Source organism: Oncorhynchus nerka, linkage group LG3, assembly GCF_034236695.1.
Source record: "Oncorhynchus nerka isolate Pitt River linkage group LG3, Oner_Uvic_2.0, whole genome shotgun sequence".
In the NCBI taxonomy this organism is placed as follows: domain Eukaryota; kingdom Metazoa; phylum Chordata; class Actinopteri; order Salmoniformes; family Salmonidae; genus Oncorhynchus; species Oncorhynchus nerka.
The window spans coordinates 38191802-38219792 of NC_088398.1; the positions used below are offsets into that span (position 1 = coordinate 38191802).

General features: G+C 40.2%; 1 protein-coding gene across 1 annotated transcript in view; it reads left to right on the forward strand.

The window, feature by feature from the left end:
• The window catches only part of LOC115107604 (collagen alpha-1(XVIII) chain-like), a 186592-nt gene continuing 158601 nt past the window's right edge, over positions 1–27991 (forward strand). The window contains exons 1-2 of the mRNA XM_029631063.2: positions 1–167; positions 256–329. Of these exons, the coding sequence (XP_029486923.2) occupies positions 157–167; positions 256–329 (85 nt within the window). The 5' untranslated portion in view covers positions 1–156. The remainder of the gene's footprint in view (positions 168–255; positions 330–27991) is intronic.

The following is a 27991-nucleotide window of genomic DNA, read 5'->3' on the forward strand; positions in this document are numbered from 1 at the left end:
GTCTCTCCCACAATTTCTCTCTGTAACTAGCAGAGAGCCGCGCATCAGCTGTTCACGCCTTGGCAGTCGTGGTGGACCAGGGAAACTGGGAAAAGTTTTGAATTTATTTGGCCAGAAATCTTGTAGCCTTTCAACTTGGTCACTACCAAAACAAAGATGAAAATGAGGTATTTTGCATTAATTTACGTTCTTGGGGGATGTATAGAAATCCAATGGCATTCTTAATTTAATGCACAATGTGCTACCTCGTTGCAGGTGTTCCTCATGGTTGGAGACACTAGTTTGCTCTGTCCTGGTTCTTCTGACCCCCGCAGCATCGCAATGGCCAGGTAAGCGCAACATTTCGAAAAACATGGATACTTAACTGTTTAACGTTACAACAAGTTGTAGACATCAAGACATCTTTAGCTCTCGAACCGTTATAATGTAAATAAACGTATGTACACCGTGGTTATGTAGAGACACTACTTATAAAACGGTGAAATGTTGAAATATAATACACTTAGGCCTAAATTAATGGTTTTACATTGTGAAGTTGTAACGTTGCTTTCAATGATAACACCATTGGAAGGATGACACAGGCTAATGCAAAGTGGGAGATGTCTGTCATTACAGTATGTATGATAAATTAATTACGTTTTGTACAGCTAATTGGGAAACGTTGTTTCCTAAGGAAACTGTGCTATAATATTACCGGTTTCAGCTATTGGAAACATTGCCTGTGTCTGGGATGCGCATGTCATGTTTCTGAGTGTGGACTGTGGGTTACTTTCTTTGTCAAGATTTATTGTATGTCGCTATCTTACATCAGTGGAGAAAATAGTTGTAGGTGTCAGCCTACTTATTCATAAACAACCTTAGGGTCTATGTTTGATTTCATTTGACCATCCCTGCACTTTTTTTTTCCTTCAGGAAAATGTGTTCAGTTTGTGTAAATTTACTTTCAATGATTTCTATATTTAATTTCATATGCTCTTAGGCAAACATAATGGTCAAAGTAATGATGTAATTTGTTTCTATTGCTATTTTGTGAATTATGTTGAACCGCTTTGAACTTTTTAGTAGAGTCTGTGTTAGTTGCGCAGTGAAAGTGTTAACTAACATTGTCCCATGTTGTCTGAATAATCAAGCTGTAATACACAATTAATTGGTATATACATCCTGACACTTTGGAGTGCAAAATCATGTAAATGTTCCTTACAAACCGAAATGTTGAATAAAATTACAATTGAACTTTACCGCTTTTATGTGCAGTTTGTCCTTTAACCACTTAAAATTTTGGACAAAATATCCACAGGAAAGTATTGTTTAGCTGACTTTATAGAGAGCAGGTAGGTTTGCCACTGCCAGCTGAATGCAAGCAAAGTTAGGTCTGTGGTTCGGTTACGCTTGGCTATTGTTTACATATTGTGCTAGTGTTTACGCAGTGTGTCAGTAAATTGAAAATACAAGCAGACAGAACCATATACCTACCAGCTCTCTAAAAATTTGAGTAAACAATCTCCTGTGGATATTTTTGTCTTAAAGTGGCAGAAGAACAAACTGCACACACAACTGGTAGAGTACGTTTAAATGTAATGTCTTTTTATTCAACATTCTGGCTTGTAAGGAACATTTACACAATTTGATTAATCACAGAAAGAACCATGGATAGCATGGTATCACCAGCTAACACTATGTGTTGGGTGATTGACATCACACACCCAATAAAAATGTAGTTGTCATTGAGACCTATTGAATGTCAATAATTGGGTCAGACTGCAAAGAAGCCAATACCATTCATCTGAACTTCCACTTTGACGTGCACAGAATGGCTTTGGTCTGTTGACAGGGGCTTTCCCAAGTCCAAAGTCTAACCTCAGAACTCAAATTCCTTTAGCTTTTTGTCCAGTGTTGCTTCTTATCTATCCGGAGATTGGGATGGGTACTCTTGAGTGTGCTAAAGACCCGCAGGGCACACTAGTCTTGAGAAAGTAGAATTTTAGAATGGGACACACCTATTCTGATACTAAATTATTCATCTCTGAACCTCACTGCGGCCCTATATTTAATTTAGTCAAAGTTCTGTCCATTGGATTGTGCAGCTGTCAGATGGAGAGCAGGGAGGAAATTGAGAAGTCTACATGAATATTTGATTGATGGCCATCGCTGTGGTTGCCTTCACATTAACTTAACAGCACAGTCATGCCAAAGACTCTAAAAATGGACCTGATGCCTCTGCTTGGCAGCACATACTCCAGAAACACTCACATTCCAGTTGAACGTACAATGTTACTGACAATGTCTTTGAGTTTCCAGTGCCGTGATGGAGGAAAGTTGGATGAATCCTGTACGTCTTTGTCTCTGTTTGGAAATGATAGCGTTAAATGGGCATGTCTCCTAGGTTGGGACATGAGGAATGAGGAATCCCCTTTGTCATGTGATGCTTTCTCTGGTCCCGGTGTGGCTATACCTGCAGGCTGTGTTGAAGCAGAGGAGGACAACAGCTGTAAGGGGATACCCTGCCAGCACATTTTAATGAATGAATTTGATGATGCATTAAAAAAATCACTGCAAATAGGGCTTCCACCTGTCATATGCAGGGGGTCAGAGCCATTGAGGTAAACAAAATCTTCCTCGGTAGAAGCATCGGTAATAATTAAACCTTAAAAGCCACAGTCTGGAATTTGATAGCGTCAAGAAAGTATTATGACACTCCAAGAGAAACATTTTACATGTTTTTGAAACAGTGAAACTGCTCTGTGGACTTTCGAAGACATGTTGGGATGGTCAGTCTCAGGTTATCTGATAGCTGATACCACCTTTTTGAAGTTATACAATAACTCAAGTCCGTTCCTGAACTGCAGCTATAAATACTGATATAATAAGGGTTGATTTGAGAGAAAGGGTGGTTCTGTGGTTAGAATTAGGCTCCTAACATCTGTTGACATGATAGTTGTGGCCTTTGCCACTTCAGCTGCCACAACATATTCTCCACACCCCTGGGTTGTGTTCATTAGAAAAAATGTTCTTTAACAAAAGCTAGGGCTGGCAGGTAATGTTTTTGTCAACTTCATATTAATGTCAACAAAGTTTAAAGTAACCCTGGTTTACATCTAACAGCCTATTTATAAAAGAGACGAGAGGAAGCAAAACTAGCCATTTTTAGAATTCTGTGTTGTGGCATGTACAGCTGACTGAAGACTGGATGGCCAGGCATTCAAAAATATGAGTGCGGTCTTCACAAAGTTGTTTCAGCACGGTGTTGTGGCAAACAAGTCTTCGGTCTCAAAACCCAACAGTAGGCAACAGGGTCTGGTTTCAATGACTGACTCTTTTGTCAACTCTGGTTAGTGTGAAATTGTTCAGGGGTGGGTTCTCTTCAGACAGACAGCTCCCCCAACAAATCACAAGGCAGATTTTTTGGGGTTATGTATTATGTACTATATTTATTGAATATTATGTGAATATTTTAATAACAAATTACCAATTTGGGTGCAATCAATTCGCTTAATTTATCAGATATCTACAGTGCCTTGTGAAAATATTCACCCCCTTGGCATTTTTCCTATTTTGTTGCCTTACAACCTGGAATTAAAATTGTTTTTTGGGGGGGTTTGTATAATTTGATTTACACAACATGCCTACCACTTTGATGCAAAGTGAAACAAACAAGAAGTAAATGTAAATGTAAGTAAGACAAACTTAACTTGTGTGCATAACTATTCACCCCCCCAAGTCAATTCTTTGTAGAGCCACCTTTTACAGAAATTACAGCTGCAAGTCTCTTGGTATGTCTCTATAAGCTTGGCACATCTAGCCACTGGGATTTTTGCCCATTTTTCAAGGCAAAACTGTTCCAGCTCCTTAAAGTTGGATGGGTTCTGCTGGTGTGGAGCAAACTTTAAGTCATACCACAGATTCTCAATTGGATTGAGGTCTGGGCGTTGACTAGGCCATTCCAAGACATTTAAATGTTTCCCCTTAAACCACTTGTGGTGCTTTAGCAGTATGCTTAGGGTCATTGTCCTGTTGGAAGGTGAACCTCCATCCCAGTCTCAAATCTCTGGAAGACAAACAGGTTTCCCTCAAGAATTTCCCTGTATTTAGTGCCATCCATCATTCATTCAATTCTGTCCAGTTTCCCAGTCCCTGCCACCATGCTGTTCTCGGGGTGTTGGGTTTAAGCCAGACATAGCGTTTTCCTTGATGGCCAAAAAGCTCAATTTTAGTCTAATCTAACCAGAGTACCTTCTTCCATATGTTTGGGGAGTCTCCCATATGCCTTTTGGCAAACACCAAACATGTTTGCTTATTTTTTTCTTCAAGCATTGGCTATTTTCTTGCCACTCTTCTGTAAAGCCCAGCAATGTGGAGTGTACGGCTTAAAGTGGTCCTATGGACAGATTCTCCAATCTCCGCTGTGGAGCTTTGCAGCTCCTTCAGGGTTATCGTTGGTCTCTTTGTTGCCTCTCTAATTAATGCCCTCCTTGCCTGGTCCGTGAGTTTTGGTGGGTGGCCCTCTCTTGGCAGGTTTGTGGTGCCATATTTTTTCAATAAAAAAAAAGAAGGATTTAATGGCGCACCGTGAGATGTTCAAAGTTTCAGATTTTTTTTTTATAACCCATCCCTGATCTGTACTTCTCCACAAATGTGTCCCTGACCTGTTTGGAGAGCTCCTTGGTTTTCATGGTGCCGCTTGCTTAGTGGTGTTGCAGACTCTGGGGTCGTTCAGAACAGGTGTATGTTTTTACTGAGATCATAATAATCATTAATTATGTGACTTCTGAAGGTAATTGGTTGCACCAGATCTAATTTAGGGACTTTATAGCAAAGGGGGTGAATACATATGCACGTACCACTTTTCTGTTTACTTTTTTTAGTCTTTTGAAACAAGTAATTTTTTTATTGATTTTATTACTATTTTGTGTATGTCCATTACATGAAATTCAAATAAAAATACATTTAAATTACAGGTTGTAATGCAACCATATAGGAAAAACACCAAGGGGGATCAATACTTTTGCAAGGCACTGTACATGACCAAAAGTATGTGGACACCTACCCTTCAAACATCTCATACCAAAATCCTGGGCATTAATATGGAGTTGGTCCCCCCCTTTGTTGCTATAACAGCTTGCACTGTTCTGAGAAGGCTTTCCTCTAGATGTTGGAACTATGGTTGCACATTTTGGGGAATATTCAGAGGTGGAAACTTTCTGCTGCAATTAACAGGAATATATTGGAATTAACGGGAATATATGGGAATTAATGGAAATATATGCAAATTAATATTAATACCATTTAAATGTATTGTTTTTTGCATTGGATATATTTACCATATCAATATGGAAACAAACATTTTACCTTTATCATAAGTAAACATAATTGCAAATTATGAAATCCTTCCAATAGAAATAAAAACAACTATTTAGTTACGAATTGAACTTTAATTGAGTTGACTCTTCACAAGGTATGATTTCACTGATCAACAAAAGCAAGGGAATATTGAATCATCCTCAATGATCTATCGCATCTCACAAAAACGTTTTAAACATAAAATATAATCTATAAAATGATAGTCTGGAAACTAAAGCTTTGGTTGTCTTCCTCTCAGACTTCCATATCTTCTACCTGGATCTCCTCAAAGTCCACCTCTCTTGAACATCAGACTCTGTGGCCTCATCTTCACTGTCACTTTCCAACCTTGTTGAGGATGGCTCGATATCAGGCTCAAAAAGCCTCAAATTTGCCTGGTTGGCCACCAATCTTTCAACACTTGGCCTGCCTGTTCCGTGCTTTGGTGTGTGTCTTCCCAAACAAGGACCAGTTGCGCTCTGAGCCGGCTGATGTTGGTGGGATTTGGAGGATGATGGAGGCAACAGGGGAAAGAGCCTCAGATCCACAAAGTCCTTTCCACCAGGTGGCTGATGAGATATGTTAGCACGACTGCCATGTTGCATCTCCATCCCAAAGCCCTTGCTTGGAAGTGTACTTCGCCAGACTACTAAGAAACTTGCCCTCATCCAGGCCAAGGTGGCGAGACACGGTAGTGATGATACCATAGGCCTTGTTGATCTCTGCACCAAACAGGATGCTCTTGCCAGCATACTTGGGGTACAACATGTACGCTGCAGCGTGTATGGGCTTCAGGCAGAAGTCTTCACGCTTTTTGATGTATTTCAGAACTGCAGTTTCCTCTGCTTGGCGCAAGAGTGAAGTGGGCAGGGCAGTACAGATTTCTTCTCTTACATCTGCAAGCAGAGTCTGAACATCAGACAGGATGGCATTGTCCCCATTAATCCGTGCAATGGCTACTGCTATAGTTTTCAGGAGTTTCAGGCTGCTTACCACTCTCACACTCTCATCCAGGAGGATCCTCTTGATGGGGCTGTCCATATCGGCAGGCTGAGATATGGCCATTTCCTGGAGAGACTCCTTCCCCCTCCAGGAGACTGTGAAACATGATGACAATTCCACCCCAACAGGTGTTGCTGGGCAGCTTCAATGTGCTGCTATAACTTGATGACCCTTCACATATCTAACCATCTCATAGGCTCTCTTGTAGAGTGTATCCATTGTTTTCAGTGCCATGATGTCCTTGAGGAGTAGATTCAGTGCATGAGAGCACAGCAAATGGGTGTGATGTGAGGGTAGGACTGCTCCACTTTAGACCAAGCAGCCTTCATGTTCGCAGCATTGTCTGTCTCCAGTGCAAATACCTTTGGTGGTCCAAGGTAATTGATGATTTCCTTCAGCTCATCTGCAATTTAGAGACCGGTGTGTATGTTGTCCCTTGTGTCTGTGCTATTGTAGAATACTGTTTGAGGGGTGGAGATGTAGTTAATTATTAATTGCCCACGAATATTCGACTACCCATCAGAGATGATTGCAATACAGTCTGCTTTCTCTGATTTGCTTGACCTTCACTTTAACTCTGAACTCTGCATCCAGCAAATGAGTAGATACAGCATGTCTGGTTGGAGGGGTGTATGCTGGGCGAAGAACATTCAGAAATGTCTTCCAATACACATTGCCTGTGAGCATCAGAGGTGAACCAGTTGCATACACAGCTCGAGCAAGACATTCCTCCATTGAGTCAAAAAAAACTTCTGATTCCAGGAGGACCATGACCTGTTGCGATCGATCGGGTGTCTAATTCAACAATTTGACCTCGAATAGAGGGACTTTTGTCAGATGTTATGAGCGCTGAGGGAATGCACTTAGTCAGATGATTCAGCATCTTTGTTGCTTTCTTCATATATGATTTGGCAGAGTATTTGCAAATTTACACAGCTTTTCCTTCTACATTAGCTGCAGTGAAAGGTCTCCACACATCAGATAGTGCCCATGGCATTTTCCTGTAAAGATTAGAATAAATCAAATTTGTTAAAATAAACCCAAATACAATTCCATGTACAGATAAATTGTTAAGCAGTTATATTAAACAACTCATTTTGTAAAATGCATGTTTTAAAACTAAGTTTACATACAGTGGGGCAAAAAAGTATTTAGTCAGCCACCAATTGCGGCTCCCACTTAAAAAGATGAGAGAGGCCTGTAATTTTCATCATAGGTACACTTCAACTATGACAGACAAAATTAGGGAAAAAACCCCAGAAAATCACATTGTAGGATTTTTTTATGAATTTATTTGCAAATGATGGTGGAAAATAAGTATTTGGTCAATAAAAAAAGTATCTCAATACTTTGTTATATACCCTTTGTTGGCAATGACAGAGGTCAAATGTTTTCTGTAAGTCTTCAAGGTTTTCACACACTGTTGCTGGTATTTTGGCCCATTCCTCCATGCAGATCTCCTCTAGAGCAGTGATGTTTTGGGGCTGTTGCTGGGCAATACGGACTTTCAACTCCCTCCAAAGATTTTCTATGGGGTTGAGATCTGGAGACTGGCCAGGCCACTCCAGGACCTTGAAATGCTTCTTACGAAGCCACTCCTTCATGGCCCGGGCGGTGTGTTTGGGATCATTGTCATGCTGAAAGACCCAGCCACGTTTCATATTCAATGCCCTTGCTGGTGGAAGGAGGTTTTCACTCAAAATCTCACGATACATGGCCCCATTCATTCTTTCCTTTACACAGATCAGTTGTCCTGGTCCCTTTGCAGAAAAACAGCACCAAAACATGATGTTTCCACCCCCATGCTTCACAGTAGGTATGGTGTTCTTTGGATGCAACTCTGCATTCTTTGTCCTCCAAAATGTTATATTTTGGTTTCATCTGACCAAATGACATTCTCCCAATTTTCTTCTGGATCATCCAAATGCTCTCTAGCAAACTTCAGACGGGCCTGGACATGTACTGGCTTAAGCAGGGGGACACGTCTGGCACTGCAGGATTTGAGTCCCTGGCGGCGTAGTGTGTTACTGATGGTAGGCTTTGTTACTTTGGTCCCAGCTCTCTGCAGGTCATTCACTAGGTCCCCCCGTGTGGTTCTGGGATTTTTGCTCACTGTTCTTGTGATCATTTTGACCCCACGGGGTGAGATCTTGCGTGGAGCCCCAGATCGAGGGAGATTATCAGTGGTCTTGTATGTCTTCCATTTCCTAATAATTGCTCCCACAGTTGATTTCTTCAAACCAAGCTGCTTACCTATTGCAGATTCAGTCTTCCCAGCCTGGTGCAGGTCTAAAATTTTGTTTCTGGTGTCCTTTGACAGCTCTTTGGTCTTGGCCATAGTGGAGTTTGGAGTGTAACTGTTTGAGGTTGTGGACAGGTGTCTTTTATACTGATAAGTTCAAACAGGTGCCATTAACCTCTTAGTCCGCCCCATCCCGCATGCGGTATCGTTACTACAGCCTCAAGCTCATTAGCATAATGCATCATTAGCGATTTTTAAAAATCGCAAATGAAACGAAATAAATATGCCTGTTCTCAAGCTTATCCTTTTCTTAACAATCCTGTCGTCTCAGATTTTCAAAATATGCTTTAGAACCAGAGAAAATCACTAATTTGTGTAAGAGTGGTGATAGCTAGCTTAGCGTTAGCATTAGCATTTAGCACGCAACATATTCACAAAAACCAGCCAAGGAATCAAATAAAATAATTTACCTTTGAAGAACTTCAGATGTTTCAATGAGGAGACTCTCAGTTACATAGCAGATGTCCAGTTTTTCCTGAAAGATTCTTGTGTAGGACACATCGTTCCCTTTTGTTACTATGCATATGGCTACCGAAACTAACCGAAAATTCAGTCACCTACATGTCGAACTTTTTCCCGAATTAACTCCATAATATTGACTGAAACATGGAAAACGTTGTTTGAATCAATCCTGAAGGTGGTTTGTCATATTTCTCTCCGTTGAAAGCACCGTCCTTGTAGCCTGGTTTGTTCTGAGATTTGAATGGAAAAATACCGGGACCTGACTTTTGCGCACCAATTGCCACGCAGCCACCTAGCGGGACACCTGGTAAATGTAGTCTCTTATGGTCAATCTTCCAATGATATGCCTACAAATACGTCACAATGCTGCAGAGACCTTGGGGAAACAAGAGAAAGAGTCCGTTGATTCCTGTCGCATTCACAGCCATATAAGGCGATCATGGAAAACGTAGCCTCAGAAATCCTGTGCATTTCCTGGTCGGTCATACATCTTGGTTTTGCCCGAAACATTTGTTCTAAGGGACTCACAGTGAAAATCTTTGCATTTCTGGAAACGTAAGACTGTCTTCTTTCCAAAGCTATCAATTCCAAGCATATTCGAGCATCTTTTCGTGACAAAATATTGCGCTTAAAATGGGCACGTCTTTTTATCCAAAAATGAAATACTGCCCCTATAGGACTAACAGGTTAATACAGGTAACGAATGGACGACAGAGGAGCCTCTTAAAGAAGAAGTTACAGGTCTGTGAGAGCCAGAAATCTTGCTTGTTTGTAGGGGACCAAATACTTATTTTCCACCATAATTTGCAAATAAATTCATTAAAAATCCTACAATGTGATTTTCTGGATTTTTTTTTCTCTCATTTTGTCTGTCATAGTTGAAGTGTACCTATGATGAAAATTACAGGCCTCTCATCTTTTTAAGTGGGAGAACTTGCACAATTGGTGGCAGACTAAATACTTTTTTCCCCCACTGTACACCTTAGCCAAATACATTTAAACTCAGTTTTTCACAATGACTGACATTTAATCCTAGTAAATATGCCATGTCTTAGGTCAGTTAGGATCACCACTTTATTTTAAGAATGTGAAATGTCAGAATAATAGTAGAGAATTATTTATTACAGCTTTTATTTATTTCATCACATTCCCAGTGGGTCAGAAGTTTACATACACTGAATTAGTATTTGGTAGCATTGCCTTTTAAATGGTTTAACTTGGGTCAAATGTTTCAGGTAGCCTTCCACAAGCTTCCCACAATAAGTGCGAAGAGCTGTAGCGGTATTTATTAGAGAGGGGTATAGAAAGATTTTGTTCGGGCGCCAGGCAGGTATTAACAGAGCTGCTGGCAAACGCAGTAAAGTGCTGTTTGAATGAATGCTTACGAGCCTGCTGCTGCTTACCACCACTCTGTCAGACTGCTCTATCAAATCATAGACTTAATTATAATATAATAACACACAGAAATACAAACCTTCGGTCATTAATATGGTCAAATCCAGAAACTATCAAAATGTTTATTCTTTCAGTGAAATACGGAACCTTTCCGTATTTTATCTAACGGGTGGCATCCATAAGTCTAAACATTGCACAACCTTCAGTGTTATGTCATAATTATGTAAAATCCTGGCAAATTAGTTTGCAACGAGCCAGGCGGCCCAAACTGCTGCATATACCCTGACTCTGTTGCACAGAATGCAAGAGAAGTGACACAATTTCCCAAGTTAAAAGAAAATCATGTTAGCAGGCAATATGAACTAAATATGCAGGTTTAAAAATATATACTTGTATATTGATTTTAAGAAAGGCGTTTATGATTCGGTACACATTGGTGCAACGACAGTGCTTTTTTTCACGAATGTGCTTGTTAAATCACCCGTTTGGCGAAGTAGGCTATGATTCAATGATAAATTAACAGGCACCGCATTGATTATATGCAACACAGGACAAGCTAGATAAACTAGTAATATCATCAACCATGTGTAGTTAACTAGTGATTATGTGAAGATTGATTGTTTTTAATAAGATATGTTTAATGCTAGCTAGCACCTTGCCTTGGCTCCTTGCTGCACTCGCATAACAGGTAGTCAGCCTGCCATGCAGTCTCCTCGTGGAGTGCATTGTAATCGGCCATGATCTGTGTCCAAAAATGCTGATTACCGATTGTTATGAAAACTTGAAATCGGCCCTATTTAATAACGATTAATCGGTTGACCTCTAGTTGTGTCATTACTGTTGTAGTCTTGATTTTATATCTAAAAAATACACAATTTAACTACCAATTGTATTGATCTCTTAGACTGGCTAGCTAAGCATACCTAACACGAACATTTCAATATTGTCAGCTAATTAGCGTCACTAAATTGGCAGCAAGATTGCTGGCCGGCTGAGAACAATCTAACCATCCATAGACTATGTATACACATTCATCATTGTTACCAACACAAACAGAGAGCAAGTTAACTAATTTTAGTAACAATTTTTCCAGACAGGTGGAATAGATGGCTACCAAATTGAGATGCTCTTATTTGCTTACGTTAGCTAACGTCAGTCAAAGATAGAAAGAACAAACAAACATGTTTACTCTGCTGAAGGTAGTTACCAGTGTCTTAGTGACTACCATGGCATAGACTAAATTGATTTACAGTGTGTATACCAAAAGATAGATTTCAGAGTTCAATACAGTACTGTAACGTTAGCTTGCTAACTAGCTTACCCAGCTAGTCCAGCTAGGCTAGCAAGCTAGCTTATGTTAGGTTACCTTGTTTGTAATTAGCACTGCCAGGCACAGAACACCACACGGGCATGATGACAAACATTAGTGACAAACAAATGTAAAATTGTAAAATTGTGATGTTTTATGATAAAAATGTCATGTTAATATAGTAATGACTATATGCCATGCCAGAGCCAGGGTAAAATTCTCCTTTAAAACGTTTGTCGTAGTTCTGGTCAGTGGTTGTGGTCAGTAGTTTTGTGCTCAGTAGTTTGCTGGAAATGTTCATGACAAAAATCACTAAACTATTTTGTCTGGCTCAGGTGATAGAGCAGGGACACCAGAAGATGATGTGGATTGTAGACCTGTTTAGGAAAGAAAAGCCCAAACTTTAGTCAAAAACAATGGCAATATTCAACATTAAGAAATGTAAACACTCATATTCATAGGTGGGTGGGGGGGGGCTTTATTTCATATACATGATATAAACATGATAGGTTTTTGCATGTTTTTAAGCTATACATTGTTTGAAAAGAATGGAGTAAAACTAACTTCTATACACATGAACTAAGCTGGTATATTGTTCAAGAATCAATGGTTATAAATACTTACTATATATTTTGGGGGATTTTTACAGTATGTGGCCATTGCAGATTGTACCTCGAAATGGACGTTATTTTCCCTTGAACAAAACAAATATTTCAACGGCACCACGGTTGAGCTGTATTTGCCCACTCTGTATACTGCTTGGCCATGGATGAGCACTCTGTCAAGAACATAATCTACTGCAGCCAGAGGGGAAGAAACACAGAACAACTAGTTTAAACAACAACATGTTCCAGACTTTTTTCTGACACCAAGAAGCAGTGCCCCACAATTACTACTATGGTAAACTATAGGATTAAGTGCGACATTTTGGCAGATTATTTTTTTTGTTATGTGAGAGGGAAGGGACATGGAATTGTGAAAGCCACCGGAAGATGTTCAGATTTATGGGTTGGGTGTGTATGGGCTGTGTTATTATTAGGGAGGTTATGTGTTGCTTGATGGGATAAATTACTGTTCATTACTAACTCAGAAATATATCTCAAACGTCCTTATTTGTAACATATCAACTAGCATATCAAGATCCGGATATGGACCTCAGCCAAGAGAAGCTTCTCTGCAATCAATATAGCTTAATATCTTGCTTAGCATATGTGTTTTCTTAGCACGTTCAATTTGATTGAATGTGCTGAGAAAACACATGCGATGGATACAGTTAGTATTAGTCAATATCTCAGGATATTGAATGAGGCCATTGGAAATGTCCATGTGTCATATTCAGAGTAATCCCAATATCATATACTATGTCTAAAAGACACATCTGGATTCAGAATTTGTCAGGATATGGTGCATATCCACGAAAACTCAAAATATACATTAGAAATGGTCTGTATTCGCTAGAATATCAAAAACATGTAAAGTACAGTTATCCCCTGATATGAACCCTTTTCGCCCAGTGTTTGATTCCGTAAAAGAACCCTGGATCTCACCCCAATATCGCCAACGATTTATATATACGCTAGATGACTGACGGGGTGCTGTTGTGAAGCCACCGCGCCTCCATCTTGGCACTACACCACGATTGTGAAAAATATTTGGGAAGCTAAACAAATTCATTTATTAATGTCTACATTTTGTTTTTGACACGTTTATTCTATTACAGACACCGTAATGCATACTTATAATTTAGTGTGTTAAACATTTTCCTTAAATTATACGTTTTAGAAAATTACACTGAACGCAACATGTACAATGGCAAGAAAAGGTATATGAACCCTTTGGAATGACCTGTATTTCTGCATAAATTGGTCATAAAATGTGATCTTCATCGAAGTCACAACAATAGGTTTAGCAGACTGTGTCTAACACTCAAACAATTCTACGTTTTCATGTCTTTATTGAACACACTGTGTAAACATTCACCGTGCAGGGTGCAAAAAGTATGCGAACCCTTTAATAACTGGTTGACTATTCTTTGGCAGCCATAACCTCAACCAAACGTTGTCTTTAGTTGCAGATCAGACCTGCATAACGGTCAGGAGGAATTTTGGACCATTCCTCTTTACAAAACTGTTTCCGTTCAGCAATATTCTTGGGATGTCTGGTGTGAACCAGTCTCTTGAGGTCATGCCACAGCATCTCAATTGGGTTAATGACTCTGACTGGGCCACTCCAGAAGGTGTATTTTCTTCTGTTGAAGCCATTCTGTTGTTGATTTACTTCTGTGTTTTGGGTCGTTCTCCGGTTGCATCACCCAGCTTCAATTTGCGGACAGATAGCCTTTACATTCTCCTGCAAAATGTCTTGATAAACTTGGGAATTCATTTTTCCATCAATGATAGCAAACTCTCCAGGCCCTGAGGCAGCAAAGCAGCCCCAAACCTTGATGCTCCCTCCACCATATTTTACAGTTGGGATGAGGTTTTGATGTTGGTGTGCTGTGCCATTTTTTTCAACACACATAGTGTTGTATGTTCCTTCCAAACAACACCACTTTAGTTTAATCTGTCCACAGAATATTTTGGAACATCCAGGTGCACTTTTGGAAACGATGTTCAGCAATGTTTATTTTGGACGGCAGTGGCTTCTTCCGTGGTGCCCTCCCATGAACACCATTCTTGTTTAGTGTTTTACGTATCGTAGACTCGTCAACAGAGATGTTGGCATGTTCCAGAGAAGTCTTTAGCTGACACACTAGGATTCTTCTTAACCTCTGAGCATTCTGCTCTGTGCTCTTGCAGTTGTCGTTGCAGGACGTCCAATCCAAACCAGTTGTTGAATCTGGTTATGTTCATACAAATATTTACATGTTAAGTTTTCTGAAATCAAATGCAGTTGAGAGTGAAAGGATGTTTTCTTTTTTTGCTGAGTTTACATTCATTTGTGTGTTATTAGTTTAAGCACACTGTGTTTGCTTATTGTTGTGACTTCGATTAAGAACAGATCAAATTTTATTACCAATTTATGCAGAAGTTCTGGTAATTCCAAAAGGTTCACATACGTTTTCTTGCCAGTGTAAACACAACATAAAAAATGTTGGTCCCATATTTCATGAGTTGAAATAAAATAACCCAGAAATGTTCCACAAAAAGCTTATTTCTCTCAAATTTTGTGCACAAATTTGTTTACAACCGTTGATCATATTTAAATGAACCCTCTGAACTCAAAGTGGATGTATAATAACTCGACACATGTAGAGTGTTAAAGCAGAAACTGCCCCCCCCCAAATGAATTGCATCAAAGCATGGTGAAGAGGGCTTGGAGTTCTTTGTTCAAATGTGCATTCTCTAGCTATAGTCTTCTGTCAAGTGCTTCCCCTACAGTTGTTGTAAAGCTAAGGAGAGTAGGTCCTTGCAAATATAACTTTTTGTTTGGCTGAATGTGTTTTCTAGTAAGTTACCTTTTTCTATTCCATAGGAGAAATTCAAGTTACAAGTTGTAGCTTTTTTTAAACCGCATGAGTGACCAATTGGTGGCGAGACAGAAAACAACTTCAGTTTAGTTTCCCTGGATATCTTTTTTCTCAGGCGGGGCATTTAACCCCGTGATGGGACATCCATGGCTGCCCAACACTACAATAACAATTGGAACCATAATTATTTTGGCTTGAAGGGCAAAGGTGTTTGGTGGGTTGCGTTCCCTGGAGACATGGTTGGAGAAACATTGTCACTCAAGGATTTTTTTCAACTGTGATTGCAAAAAGTGTGGGGGCCCTCTTGGCTAATTTCTTGCAAATCTACTAGGGCTGGGAATTGCCAGGGACATCGCCATACAATATTATCATGATAATTACAGTGCATTTAGAAATAATCAGACCCCTTCCTTTTTCCCACATTTTGTTACTTTACAGCCATATTAAATAAATAAAACATCTCATCAATCTACATACCCCATAATGACAAATCAAAAACAGGTTTTTAGAAAGGCTTACAAATGTGTGTGTGTGTATATATATATATATATCTTATTTACATAGGTATTCAGACACTTTGCTATGAGACTTGAAATTAAACTCCGGTGCATCCTGTTTCCATTGATCATCCCTGATGTTTCTACAACTTGATTGGATTCCACCTGTGGTACATGATTTGGAAAGGCACACATCTGTCTATATAAGGTAATGTCAGAGCAAAAACCAAGCCATGAGATCAAAGGAATTTTCCGTAGCGCTCCGAGACAGGATTGCGTCGAGGCACAGATCTGGGGAATGGTACCAAAACATTTTTGCAACATTGAAGGTCACCAAGAACACAGTGGCCTCCATCATTCTTAAATAGAAGAAGTTTGGAATCACCAAGACTCTTCCTAGAGCTGGCCGCCCGGTAAACTGAGGAGGTGACCAAGAACCCGATGGTCACTCTGACAGAGCTCTAGAGGTCCTCTGTAAAGATGGGAGAACCTTCCCGAAGGACAACCATCTCTGCAGCACTCCACCAATCAGGCCTTTATGGTAGAGTGGCCAGATAGAAGCCACTCCTCAGTAAAAGGCTCATGACAGCCAGCTTGGAGTTCGCCAAAAGGCACCCGAAGGACTCTCAGACCATGAGAAACAAGATTCTCTTGTCTGATGAAATCAAGATTGAACTGTTTGGCCTGAATGCCAAGCGTCATGTCTGGAGGAAACCTGGCACCATCCCTACGGTGAAGCATGGTGGTGGCAGCATCATGCTGTGGGAATGCATTTCAGCGGCAGGGACTGGGAGACTAGTCAGGATTGAGGGAAAGATGAACGATGCAAAGTACAGAGAGATCCTTGATGAAAACCTGCACCAGAGCGATCCGTGCTGGAAGTCCCGCCTCTCCCATCTCATTATTGTTTTTTTTATTGTGATTGAAAGATGACCTGAGGTCCACACTCCAGTTGGTGGTGTTAATGCACTTTATAGATGGTTGCCCACTGCCATAGAAAATCTGAAGGAGGAGAGATTACTAGAAATGGACTCGGTTTACCCTTTTATCTGTGGTTTAATTGTCGGAGTAGAGGACCTTGTGCATTTCAGGTAGAATAACAACCCAATGTTTATATCCCAGGATAAATTAGCTCGCAACTGCAAGCTAGCGAGCTAAATTGCCATAACTGTTTAATGCTTTTTAACCTGTCCCCAAATTAGTATATTTGGTTCAGAGTTCGTTGTTGATATTTCAACCTGCCTGTCCCGATCGCGTCTAGTGTGGATGGACAAAATCAGCATGTGCTCACGTGGACGAGCGGTGTGTTCAGCATGTTATGCCAGCTAAATAAGGATCAATTTAGTACTTGCCATGTCAATAAAAATACATGCTGTTATCTTGGGAGCACTATTAAAAGGAAAGACCCCACAGTTTGATACTTCAGTTTGCATCGTTGACCCCATAAATGTTTTTTTTTTTTTTTACTTTCATAGGGCTAATTGTTAATTTAACAACTTGTTGATTTAACATGTGTTATAGAATCCCATAAAGATGTTAAACTGAAGGCCCCTCTCAAATATCTGCTTTGAAACATCAGACATTGGTTTCTGATGTGCCCTCAGAAAAGGAGCTGGTGTTTCCCATTGTTCTGTATTTGCTATCTGTCCTCTTCCCTTTCAGGGCGAGGTAGTCTACAAAACATCCTTTTGAATCATGCTGACAGCTGTTTTTTATATTTTTATGTGCCGTCTCCGCTGACTGTTTCAGGTGCTCTAGCCCCGACTATCATACCAGCCCAGTCTCAAAATGCTGCTTTGACAGATACAAAACACATAGGGAAACCAATAATTACTGATTTTGTTCTAAACGGTGGATTTGTACCGCCACATGTTCGGTGCACCTAGCCATCTCCAGTGCTAATAGCACACTGAGCCACCTTAACTCTCCATAAGTCTTTCCGGTTCCATGTGAAACCCTCACTTATTTGTTCCTCTTCTTTCACAGCCATAATGTAAATGACAGTGATCAGAACTTGAAACTTCACTCAGGAAATGACATCACTACCCATACGGTGTTTCCCAGAAAAATATATTCACTTCAGACGTGAATGCCATGTTCCCTAGAGCAATTTCCAAGGCGGCAAACACCATAAGAAATCAAAGTTTAAATTGTTTTGCTATGGGATCTACAAGTACGGACGAGCAGGTCCTCAGCATGAGTTTTGGTGTTAGTTGACTCTTTCATATCCCAGTTCAATGACGATTCAGGACAAAATAGCAATATTTTAGGCTATGTTTGCACAACTTTCATTGAACTTGCATCATCATGATCACTTCGTGGGCGGCAGGTAGCCTAGCGGTTAGCGCGTTGGGCCAGTAACCAAGAGGTTGCTAGTTTGAATCCCTGAGCTGACAAGATGAAAATGAATCTTTGCTGTTGAGCCGTTAATTGCTCCACGTTCACGGTGGCCATGAACCAACTCTCCGAGGATGTCTCAGGGGGAGTTTGCATGTGCAAAAACCCATCCAATTCACATATGCGTGTTAGTACACAATTGTACTTGGGCCAAGCTTCCTGCCATCCAGGACCTATATAATAGGTGGTCAGGGGAAAGCCCATAAAATTGTCAGACTCCAGTCACGCAAGTCATAGATGGTTATCTCTGCTACCGCATGGCAAGCGGTACTGGTGCGCCGAGTCTAGAACCGAAAGGCTCCTTAACAGCTTCTACCCCCAAGCCATAAGACTGAAAAACAATTAATCAACTGGCCACTGGACTATTTACATTGTCAAGTCATTATTTTAGTCAAAATATGATATAATTGGACCTGAAGTGCCAAACCCGCTTTGTGCAAGTCCGACCTGCCCGCTTTGTGCAAATCTGTGTGAATGCGATGTCTACTCCTATGAAATTACATAAAAAATGTACAGCCTACCTTTTTTTGTTTCAGGGCTACATTTTATTTTAATGTCAACACCCACCAGCATGGCATTGTTTATTACATCAGAACCGCTGCAAAGTTATGACTAAGATGTGCCAAACAGCCTTTTGTACAAGAAAATATCAATCCATTTGATCATTTCTCAATTTTCACATTTTGTTTTAGCTAGTCTGTATTGAAAACAATTCCCTAAATCAATGCTTATGAAACATCCAGCTCTGTAACCAGCCATAGCTAATGCTTTGAAAATAGTGTTTAAAAAATAAATATACAGCAACAAAATTAGCTAACTAGATAAGGTTAGCATGCTAGCGAGCTACAGTGACAGCTGTCAGTGCCCTATTTGTTTTTTTATCAACAACACATGGAAATTTCCACAACCAAATTCATGAATATGTATAAGAAGCCTTCGTCATTCTTTGAGGTGCATTTAAATCTCTTGGACAGTAAATTATGTTGAAATAGTGGCAGCAACTTCCTCTGGGGGGAGGTCCTTTAAACATTGAGGGCAAAGGGTAATAGGCTCTATAGGCTGATCCCTGGACATTGCTTTTGAATGTTCATTTTAAATTCACCATATTATGAGATGTCTACTTAGATTCAAAAATACTCATGAGCATCAGAGAGGAAATCGAGCTGACTATGTTGGTAAGTCACCTTGTCTGAGAGAGATTTACATGGTTATCAAAACGCACACCAGGGGAAGTCTACACGGAACACAGCCTTTATTTTAAAGTGTTTCTTTAAAATAAAGTACCTTTCCGACCTTACTCATGGCTATGCTAGGGATGTGAAGTTAGCTAAATGTCAAGGAGTAGGCTACAATGAGCAACCGACAGGTAGGCTGTTAAATCTGTTGTAGACCAGGACGGGGTGCGCAGCAAAATGGCTTCAGCTAGCTTAGCTAGCTATCTTAGCTTGCTACTTTACATAAATTTGTTACAGTGAAGACGGGCACTGCCAGGTGGGATGATAGGCAAACTTGTAACTGCCATATGTTACCTAACTAGGGCAAGTCAGAGTGGCTACTTTTTCCTCTCCATCCCGTGTCCCACACACCTCTGGCCCCTGCCCATCCCCCGCTCTGCTGTATGCGCACCGTCTTTCCCATGTCGTGCAGGCTGCACAGCAAACGAGTGTCCCAAGTTTAAACAAAGTTACAGAAAACGGATATCTGGAAAAAAGACTAATTTGAATAGTGAAATGTATTTAAAATGCACATCCCTAGTCTATGCCCCTCCTCCTCTTATCTGACTGACTGTCAAGATGGGCATTCTTTTCAAAATATCCCAAATTCCTCACATTCATCCATCTTTCAGGAGCATCAGTCTCCGTAGATGGTTCTCTGGCCTCGCTCAAAAGTCTCACGCATGGGGGAGTGAAAGACAGTTTTCCCCTGGGTAGGGGAGATTAACATCAAGTGCACTGGGACAGAAAGGGGATTTGTCGAGTCCTTTAACTCGTCCTCTGGTCTCTTGACGGATGCCCGAAATGGGGGTTGTGGGTTGGAATTGAGTAAAACACTTTTTTTTTTTTCTCAAATGTTAACGAAAACCAAAAGGTGTTGAGGATTCACCTCCCTTTTTAGAATTGATTATCAATGGACCATATTGGCTACAAGGTGCTTCAAGGAGGCACAGGGATGGGAATGGAAGGGCTCCTCTTTCATGAAAAGCCAGTTTCAGGACATGATGCCAAAGAGACAATGAATGCCCCAGCACAGAGGCTGCTAATGTCTAGTTTGTGAAACAAGAGTGGGGTGGACAATGAAGGAAGCCCTCTATTCACTTGGGCCGGCGTGAGCCAGATGGCGCAGTGCCATTCTTTGAGATACGCAGAGAGGGTGAGAAGTGAAAAGGACTTATGCCAACCGTAGGGTCGTTAAAGCATTTAGAGAGCCAGTGAAAGATTTGCAGGGCCATTCTTTTGACTCGCGCTAGTGGCATTATCCATGTTGCATGAGTGGGAGCTCCAGCAGTCTGGACATGTCAGCATTACCCTCTCTCTTTATTGGCCCATTGGTGGAAACATCCAATGATGCTCTATTTGGTGCCCCGTCGGTAACAAGCGAACAGAGGCATATCGTGTGGTTTCACAATGAGTTTCCAGCCACATCTTGGCTGGAAAAATATATATATATATTTATTTCTATCCTATAGAACCCAACATTTTCGTTTACGTTTTAGTCATTTAGCAGACGTTCTTATCCAGAGCCCCTTACAGAAGCAATTATGGTTAAGTGCCTTGCTCAAGGGCACACCAACAGATTGTTTACCTAGTCGGCTTGGGAATTCAAAACAGCGACCTTTCTCTTCCTCCCCTACTAAGTGAAAGAATTACCTGGCAGTGCCGTACCACGCCTCGGGCAGAGGATAGCTGTCGACATTATCAGGTGCTATGCATGAAATTGTCTGTCTTTTTGTGACGGCAAACATCTCCTGCTCAGTCCATAATAAATCTTTGCCTGCCCCAGAATGTCTGCCTGCCTTTTACCTTGAAATTCAATGCTTCCTTCTTAATGTCACACTAGGGTTGGGCGATGTCAACCTTTGTCCTATCGTGATTATGTACCCATAAGAATTGTGATATACGATGCTATTGACCCTAGCACGACATCGAGTGCAACTGGACCATGCCGAAAGATAATGTTGAAAGCAGAGGCTAAGTGCAGTCAATAGCAAATATTTCCTAATATTTCCTAATATTCCTTTCCGGCGGAGGGGCTGAACAGGTGTGTGTGTGTGTGTGTGTGTGTGTGTGTGTGTGTGTGTGTGTGTTAGGGTTGGACAGTATCCATGCTTTTTATACTGTCATACAGTTTCTGTATCATGACGCACTAAACAATTTAGACAACAGATCTTGATCCAGGAGGGGATTGAATGCATAGAATTAGGAATTAAAAATACTAAGAGTAATTTAATAGGATCTCTATTTAAATATCTCTGCTGTAACCAAGAGGCTTGATCTTGAGATTGTACCACTTAGCTAGCAAGTTAACCAACCAAATGCATAGCTATAATTTGACATCTTAGATTTCTTATTTATACTTAGGTATAAGCAGTGGCGTAGGACACATGCTAACAGAATTGTAAATCATACCTTCTGTATTTCGAAATACGCCGGTATATGGTATATCGCCCAAGCCTAGTCTGTGTCACGCGCACATGATGGTGCAGTGACTGTCTGATGAGGAACGGGCTGTCTTACCGTAGTGAGCTAGGTTAAAGGCCTACATCATAGGCTGTATGGAAGCAGTCTACTGTCCAGAACTGGATAATCATTTCTTTATTTGCTTCATAAGATAATATAAAAATAAATAGTTTGTTCTAATGCTCATAAATCTGTGATTGACTATAAACTAGTCTTAGGCTATAGACTTTCTTATTTTTGAAAGCCACAATAACTTTGGGACAACATCTTCATAGGCTATAATGTTTAGGAAATAAGCTACTGTTCATAACTTTTTAAGTTGTCTTAAAGCTTTTATGATAGGCCTAGTAGGAGGATAGGCTATTGGCCCTTTTGGTTTTCAACCTTGCAGGGATTTTCCAAACCCACATGGATAATTTATTTCTTAAAAAGCTTGATTAAACTTGTCATTAGATTTTTCTATAGGCTGTTTTTGTTTGTTCTCTCTCATTATTACTCGTATGGCGACCTGACGTGTCTAGGTTATTAAAATAACTTTTTGAGACTGAACTCAGTTACATCCGTTGTTTGATCGGCGGAAAGACATGCATAAAACGATGACTCGTAGCCTTCAGTCATATTCATAGCCTATCAATGAAGAGAGAGAAGGGAATATAGGCTACATTTTTTTCACAATAGTTAAGGCGTGTCCGTTATAAAAAATAAATCGTTTTAGGCTATAGCCTAATGCCCATGCATTTGACAGAGTGAGACAGAGAAACAATATTTTCTGACTGGACATATATTGTGCTTCTTTGGTGGAAATACATTCCTACATTCCTTTCGTGTTCTGTAGGCTATATAACATATTTGTTGAAATACTCTATAGCTAATAGGAATAGGCAAATTACTCAATGTCACTTGTGCACTACAAGACAATTCAAATAGGCTAAACCATTGTCTGTCACATAATGTCGTCACCATCAACCATGGCTGTCAATAATCGTCAGTAGACGATGCTATCATAATATTGCCCTTTCTATGTCACACAAACTAAAAAGCAGTCAAAATATTCAGTCCAACTTAGTTATACTATATTATACTCCTTAGAGCTGTAATGTCTATCACCCATGGCTGATAAGATAATTCAGTGATTCAAGTCCCATTTCCCTACTTTTTACAAAAAGATAACATAGCAAGTGTGGATATGTAGTGCCTTCAGAAAGTATTCACACCCCTTACAAAGTGGAATTAAAATAGATGTAATTGTCTTTTTTTGTCATCGATCTATAGAAAATACTCTGTCAAAATGAAATAAAATGAAATATTGTATTTTTTAATTCATGGAATATAAAACGTTACACCCGCAATAACGTCTGCTAAACACATGTATGTGACAAATAGAATTTGATTTAATTTTCCCGTTATTCTTTATTCAAAATTGGTATTAAATTATTCAAGCTCTGTCAAGTTGGTAGTTGATCATTGTCAGACAGACATTTTCAAGTTAGGTCAAAATTGTAAATAGGCCTCTCGGGAACATTCAATGTTGTCTTGGTAAGTAACTCCAGTGGTATATTTGCTCTGAACATAACACTTTGTTGATCCATCCTCAGTCTCCTATCACAGCGATTAAACTCTAACTGTTTTATATCACCATTGGCCTCATGGTGAAATCCCTGAGCGGTTTCCTTCCTCTCTGGCAACTCTGTTAGGAAGGGTGTCTGTATCTTTAGTCACTGTGTATTGATACACCATTCTCAAATGGATATCCAATGTAGTATTGCCATCATAATCAAGCTGCAGATGTCAGTTCTACATTCCCACCTGTACCCCCACAAATCTACCTTCTCAGAGTCTTAGATGTAGCCAGTGACTACCAGTCTCTGAGTTCGCTCTCCCCTGAGATCAAGAGTAGCCACTATTTTCAAAAGTCCCTCATGGATTAATATGCCTTTGCCCACAAGGGGACAATGAGAAGCTGGCACCCTTCCTCAGTCTTGGACCGGACTAATTTAGGGCCTGATTTTTCTTCTTGATGAATGCTCCTTTTGTCCCTCATTTTTCCTCCTGTGTACCCGGGCCTCTGGTTTAGCCACAGGCCGAACGCCATCTCCTTCAAGCAATTTTCCTCTCATTACAGTTTATTAAAATATATCATTTGAATGTAGTCTTAATTTTGGCTCGTGGGCTATTTTTAAAGGTGTGCCGACGCTATGGGGGCTGTCTTCCATCAACACTCTAAGGACACTGACTTTTTTGTGTTGCTTGACTATGTGAGAAAAAGGTCACGGTACGCCCATAAATCCACAAGTATTAGATGTCTTTGACAGTCTGTAACCAGACAACAACAATTATCACATAGTAATGAGCAATGGCACTCACTGTGCCCTAGAATGTGGTGCCAGCTTTTAGCCAGCCGCAGATTCACGGACTCTGAGATTTTTCCTCTCAAATACATTTTCAGTGGGCGAACTGAAAAAATATAATCTCTTTCTTTCACTCATGTCTTTCGTTGGTTTTTCACTTTGGGATCTGTATTGAGCCTGAGCCCTCTTACACAAACTATGGTTTGCTCTGATGAAAAGATCTATTTTGTTTTTCTTCGTCATGGTCAAATCTACTGTCAAAGTCCTGATATGCATTGACATGATCTTGACATTCAGAGCAAAGCTGAAATGCAACACTCAAGTGAGGGCCTCGCTATTTCTAAGCATTGCAAAAGGACAAAGAGCTGGGCTGACCATGGAGTTATCTAACAGACAGTGTTTCCCTCAGACCTGGGCAGCACTCGAAATTAGATTTGCACGCACATTCTTTCCCGACGAATCCTTCCCCCCCTTCAGTGAAGAATCTTATTTGCTTTTGCATTCAAAAGCATCAAGCACAAACCATTTATCCCCGAAGTTGGAGAATGGGCATATCTGTGTGTGCTTTTGCTAGCCACTTTGTAAATGTTAGACTTGCACAGGCAGGTAGAATATGTGCATACTTAATGAGTGTCTTTTTGTATTTGTCTTATGGCATAATCAAAGCACAGCATGACATTTGGTAATGGGTGATGCAGTAACTAAGGCTTTTGTTTAAATCTTTCTACCACATTCCGGTACTTTCAATCAGGGATATCTTAAGAGACGCTTGCTTACCATATGCACAGAGTCTAACTCAAAACCTTCAATTTTGCAACAGAACATGTCATTGCCTGTCATTTAAGTTAGTTTCAAAGGTCATTGGCTTTTTGTGTGATGCGATCTTTACAAGATTAAGTCAAACGGCTGTAGTTAAAGTAAGTAAAGGAGGCCAGAATGCAGAGCAAACAGGGCTCTAATCTGTGTCATAATTAGAAGGGTTGGAAATTACAGACAGACCCTTTAGCCTGTATGTGTTTTCTTAATTTCACCTAACAGTATTTCATCTGAACATATTATATACAGTTGAAGTCGGAAGTTGGCATACACCTTAGCCAAAAATAATTGAAACTCAGTTTTTCCCAATTCCTGACATTTAATCGTAGTAAAAATTCCCTGTTTTAGGTCAGTGAGGATCACCACTTTTATTTTAAGAATGTGAAATTTCAGAATAATAGTAGAGAGAAGGATTTATTTCAGCTTTTATTTCTTTCAGCACATTCCCAGTGGGTCAGAAGTTTACATGCACTCAATTAGTATTTGGTAGCATTGCCTTTAAATTGTTTAACTTGGGTCAAACGTTTCTGGTAGTCTTCCACAAGCTTCCCACAATAAGTTGGGTGAAATTTGTCCCATTCCTCCTGACAGAGCTGGTGTAACTGAATCAGAGTTGTAGGCCTCCTTTAACGCTCACCCTCTTTCAGCTTCTGCCCACAAATGTGATTGAGGTCAGGGCTTTGTGATGGCCACTCCAATACCTTGACTTTGTTGTCCTTAAGCCATTTTGCCACAACTTTGCTTGGGGTCATTGTCCATTTGGAAGACCCATTTGCGACCAAGCTTTAACTTCCTGACTGATGTCTTGCGATGTTGCTTCAATATATCCACATCATTTCCCTACCTCATGATGCCATCAATTTTGTGAAGTGCACCAGTCCCTCCTGCAACAAACCACCCCCACAACATGATGCTGCCACTCCCGTGCTTCACGGTTGGGATGGTGTTCTTTGGCTTGCAAGCCTCCCTCTTTTTCCTCCAAATATAACGATGGTCATTATGGCCAAACCAGTTCTATTTTTTTCATCAGACTAGAGGACATTTCTCCAAAAAGTACGATCTTTGTCCCCATGTGCTGCTGCAAACCTTAGTCTGGCTTTTTTATGGCGGTTTTGGAACAGTGGCTTCTTCTTTGCTGAGCAGCCTTTCAGGTTATGTCAATATAGGACTCGTTTGCCTGTGGATATAGATACTTTTGTACTTGCATCGTCCAGCATCTTCACCAGGTCCTTTGCTGTTGTTCTGGGATTGATTTGCACTTTACGCACCAAAGTACATTAATCTCTAGGAGACAGAACACCTCTCCTTCCTGAGCGGTATGACTGGTGCGTGGTCTTGGCAGATTGAGGTCTTGGCAGATTTCTTTTGATTTTCCCATGATGTCAAGCAAAGAGACACTGAGTTTGAAGGTAGACCTTGAAGTACATCCACAGGTACACCTCCAATTGACTCAAATGATGTCAATTAGCCTAACAGAAGCTTCTAAAGCCATGACATCATTTCTGGAATATTCCAAGCAGTTTAAAGGCACAGTCAACTTAGTGTATGTATACTTCTGACCCACTGGAATTGTGATTCAGTGAATTATATGTGAAATTATCTGTCTGTAAACAATTTTGAGAAATTACTTGTCATGCACAAAGTAGATGTCGTAACCGACTTGCCAACTATAGTTTGTTAACCTCTCCGGGATATGTGGGATGCTAGCGTCCCACCTGGCCAAATGCCAGGGGACATGCAGAGCGCCAAATTCAAATAAATTACTATAAAAATCAAACTTTCATTAAATCACACATGCAAGATAGCAAATTAAAGCTACAGTTGTTGTGAATCCAGCCAACATGTCAGATTTCAAAAAGTATTTTAGTCGAAAGCAAACGATACTGTTTTCTGAGGATAGCAACATAGTAAACAAAGAGAGAAACCATATTTCAACCCTGCAGTAGCGACACAAAACACAGAAATAAAAATATAATTCATGCCTTACCTTTGATGAGCTTCTTTTGTTGGCACTGCAATATGTCTCATAAACATCACAAATGGTCCTTTTGTTCGATTAATTCTGTCGATATATATCCAAAACGTCTATTTATTTGGCGCGTTTGATCCAGAACAACACCGGTTCCAACTTGCTCAACGTGACTACAAAATATCTCAAAAGTTACCTGGAAACTTTGCCAAAACATTTCAAACTACTTTTGTAATACAACTTTAGGTATTTTTTCACGTAAATAATCAAGTTGAAGACTGAATGATCTGTGTTCAGTACAGGAAGAAAACAAACCGAAGCATGCTTTCTGGTCACGCGCCTATCTAACAGTACACTCCAATTGACCCTCGTTCAAGATGGCCGTACTTCTTTATTACACAAAGGAATAACCTCAACCAATTTCTAAACACTGTTGACATCCAGTGGAACTGCAATAGGAAGGAACTGCAAGAAGGATAGGAACTGCAAGAAGGTCCCTTAGAAATCTGGATTCCCAATGAAAAGCCATTGAAAAGAGTGACCTCAAAAAAAAAAAAATACTAATCTGAATGGTTTGTCCTCGGGGTTTCGCCTGATAAATAAGTTTTGTTATACTCACAGACATGATTCAATCATTTTTAGAAACTTCAGAGTGTTTTCTATCCAAATCTGCTAATAATATGCATATCTTATCTTCTGGGGATGAGTAGCCGGCAGTTGTATTTGGGCATGCATTTCATCCGGACTTGAAAATACTGCCCCCTGTCACCAAGAAGTTAACAAGACATTTGTGGAGTGGTTGAAAAATAAGTTTTAATGACTCCAACCAAAGTGTATGTAAACTTCTGACTTCAACTGTAGTTCACCTTTCTGTTTCATCTCCCAATTACAACTTTTAAAAAGACAATATGGCAGACTGGATGTGTCAATGTGTCTACAGTTTTGCTTTTGTCTGAGCAAGGGGTTGTCATTACTTGCATTCTGTCTTTTAGTGCCGTTCTGTTATTAGGC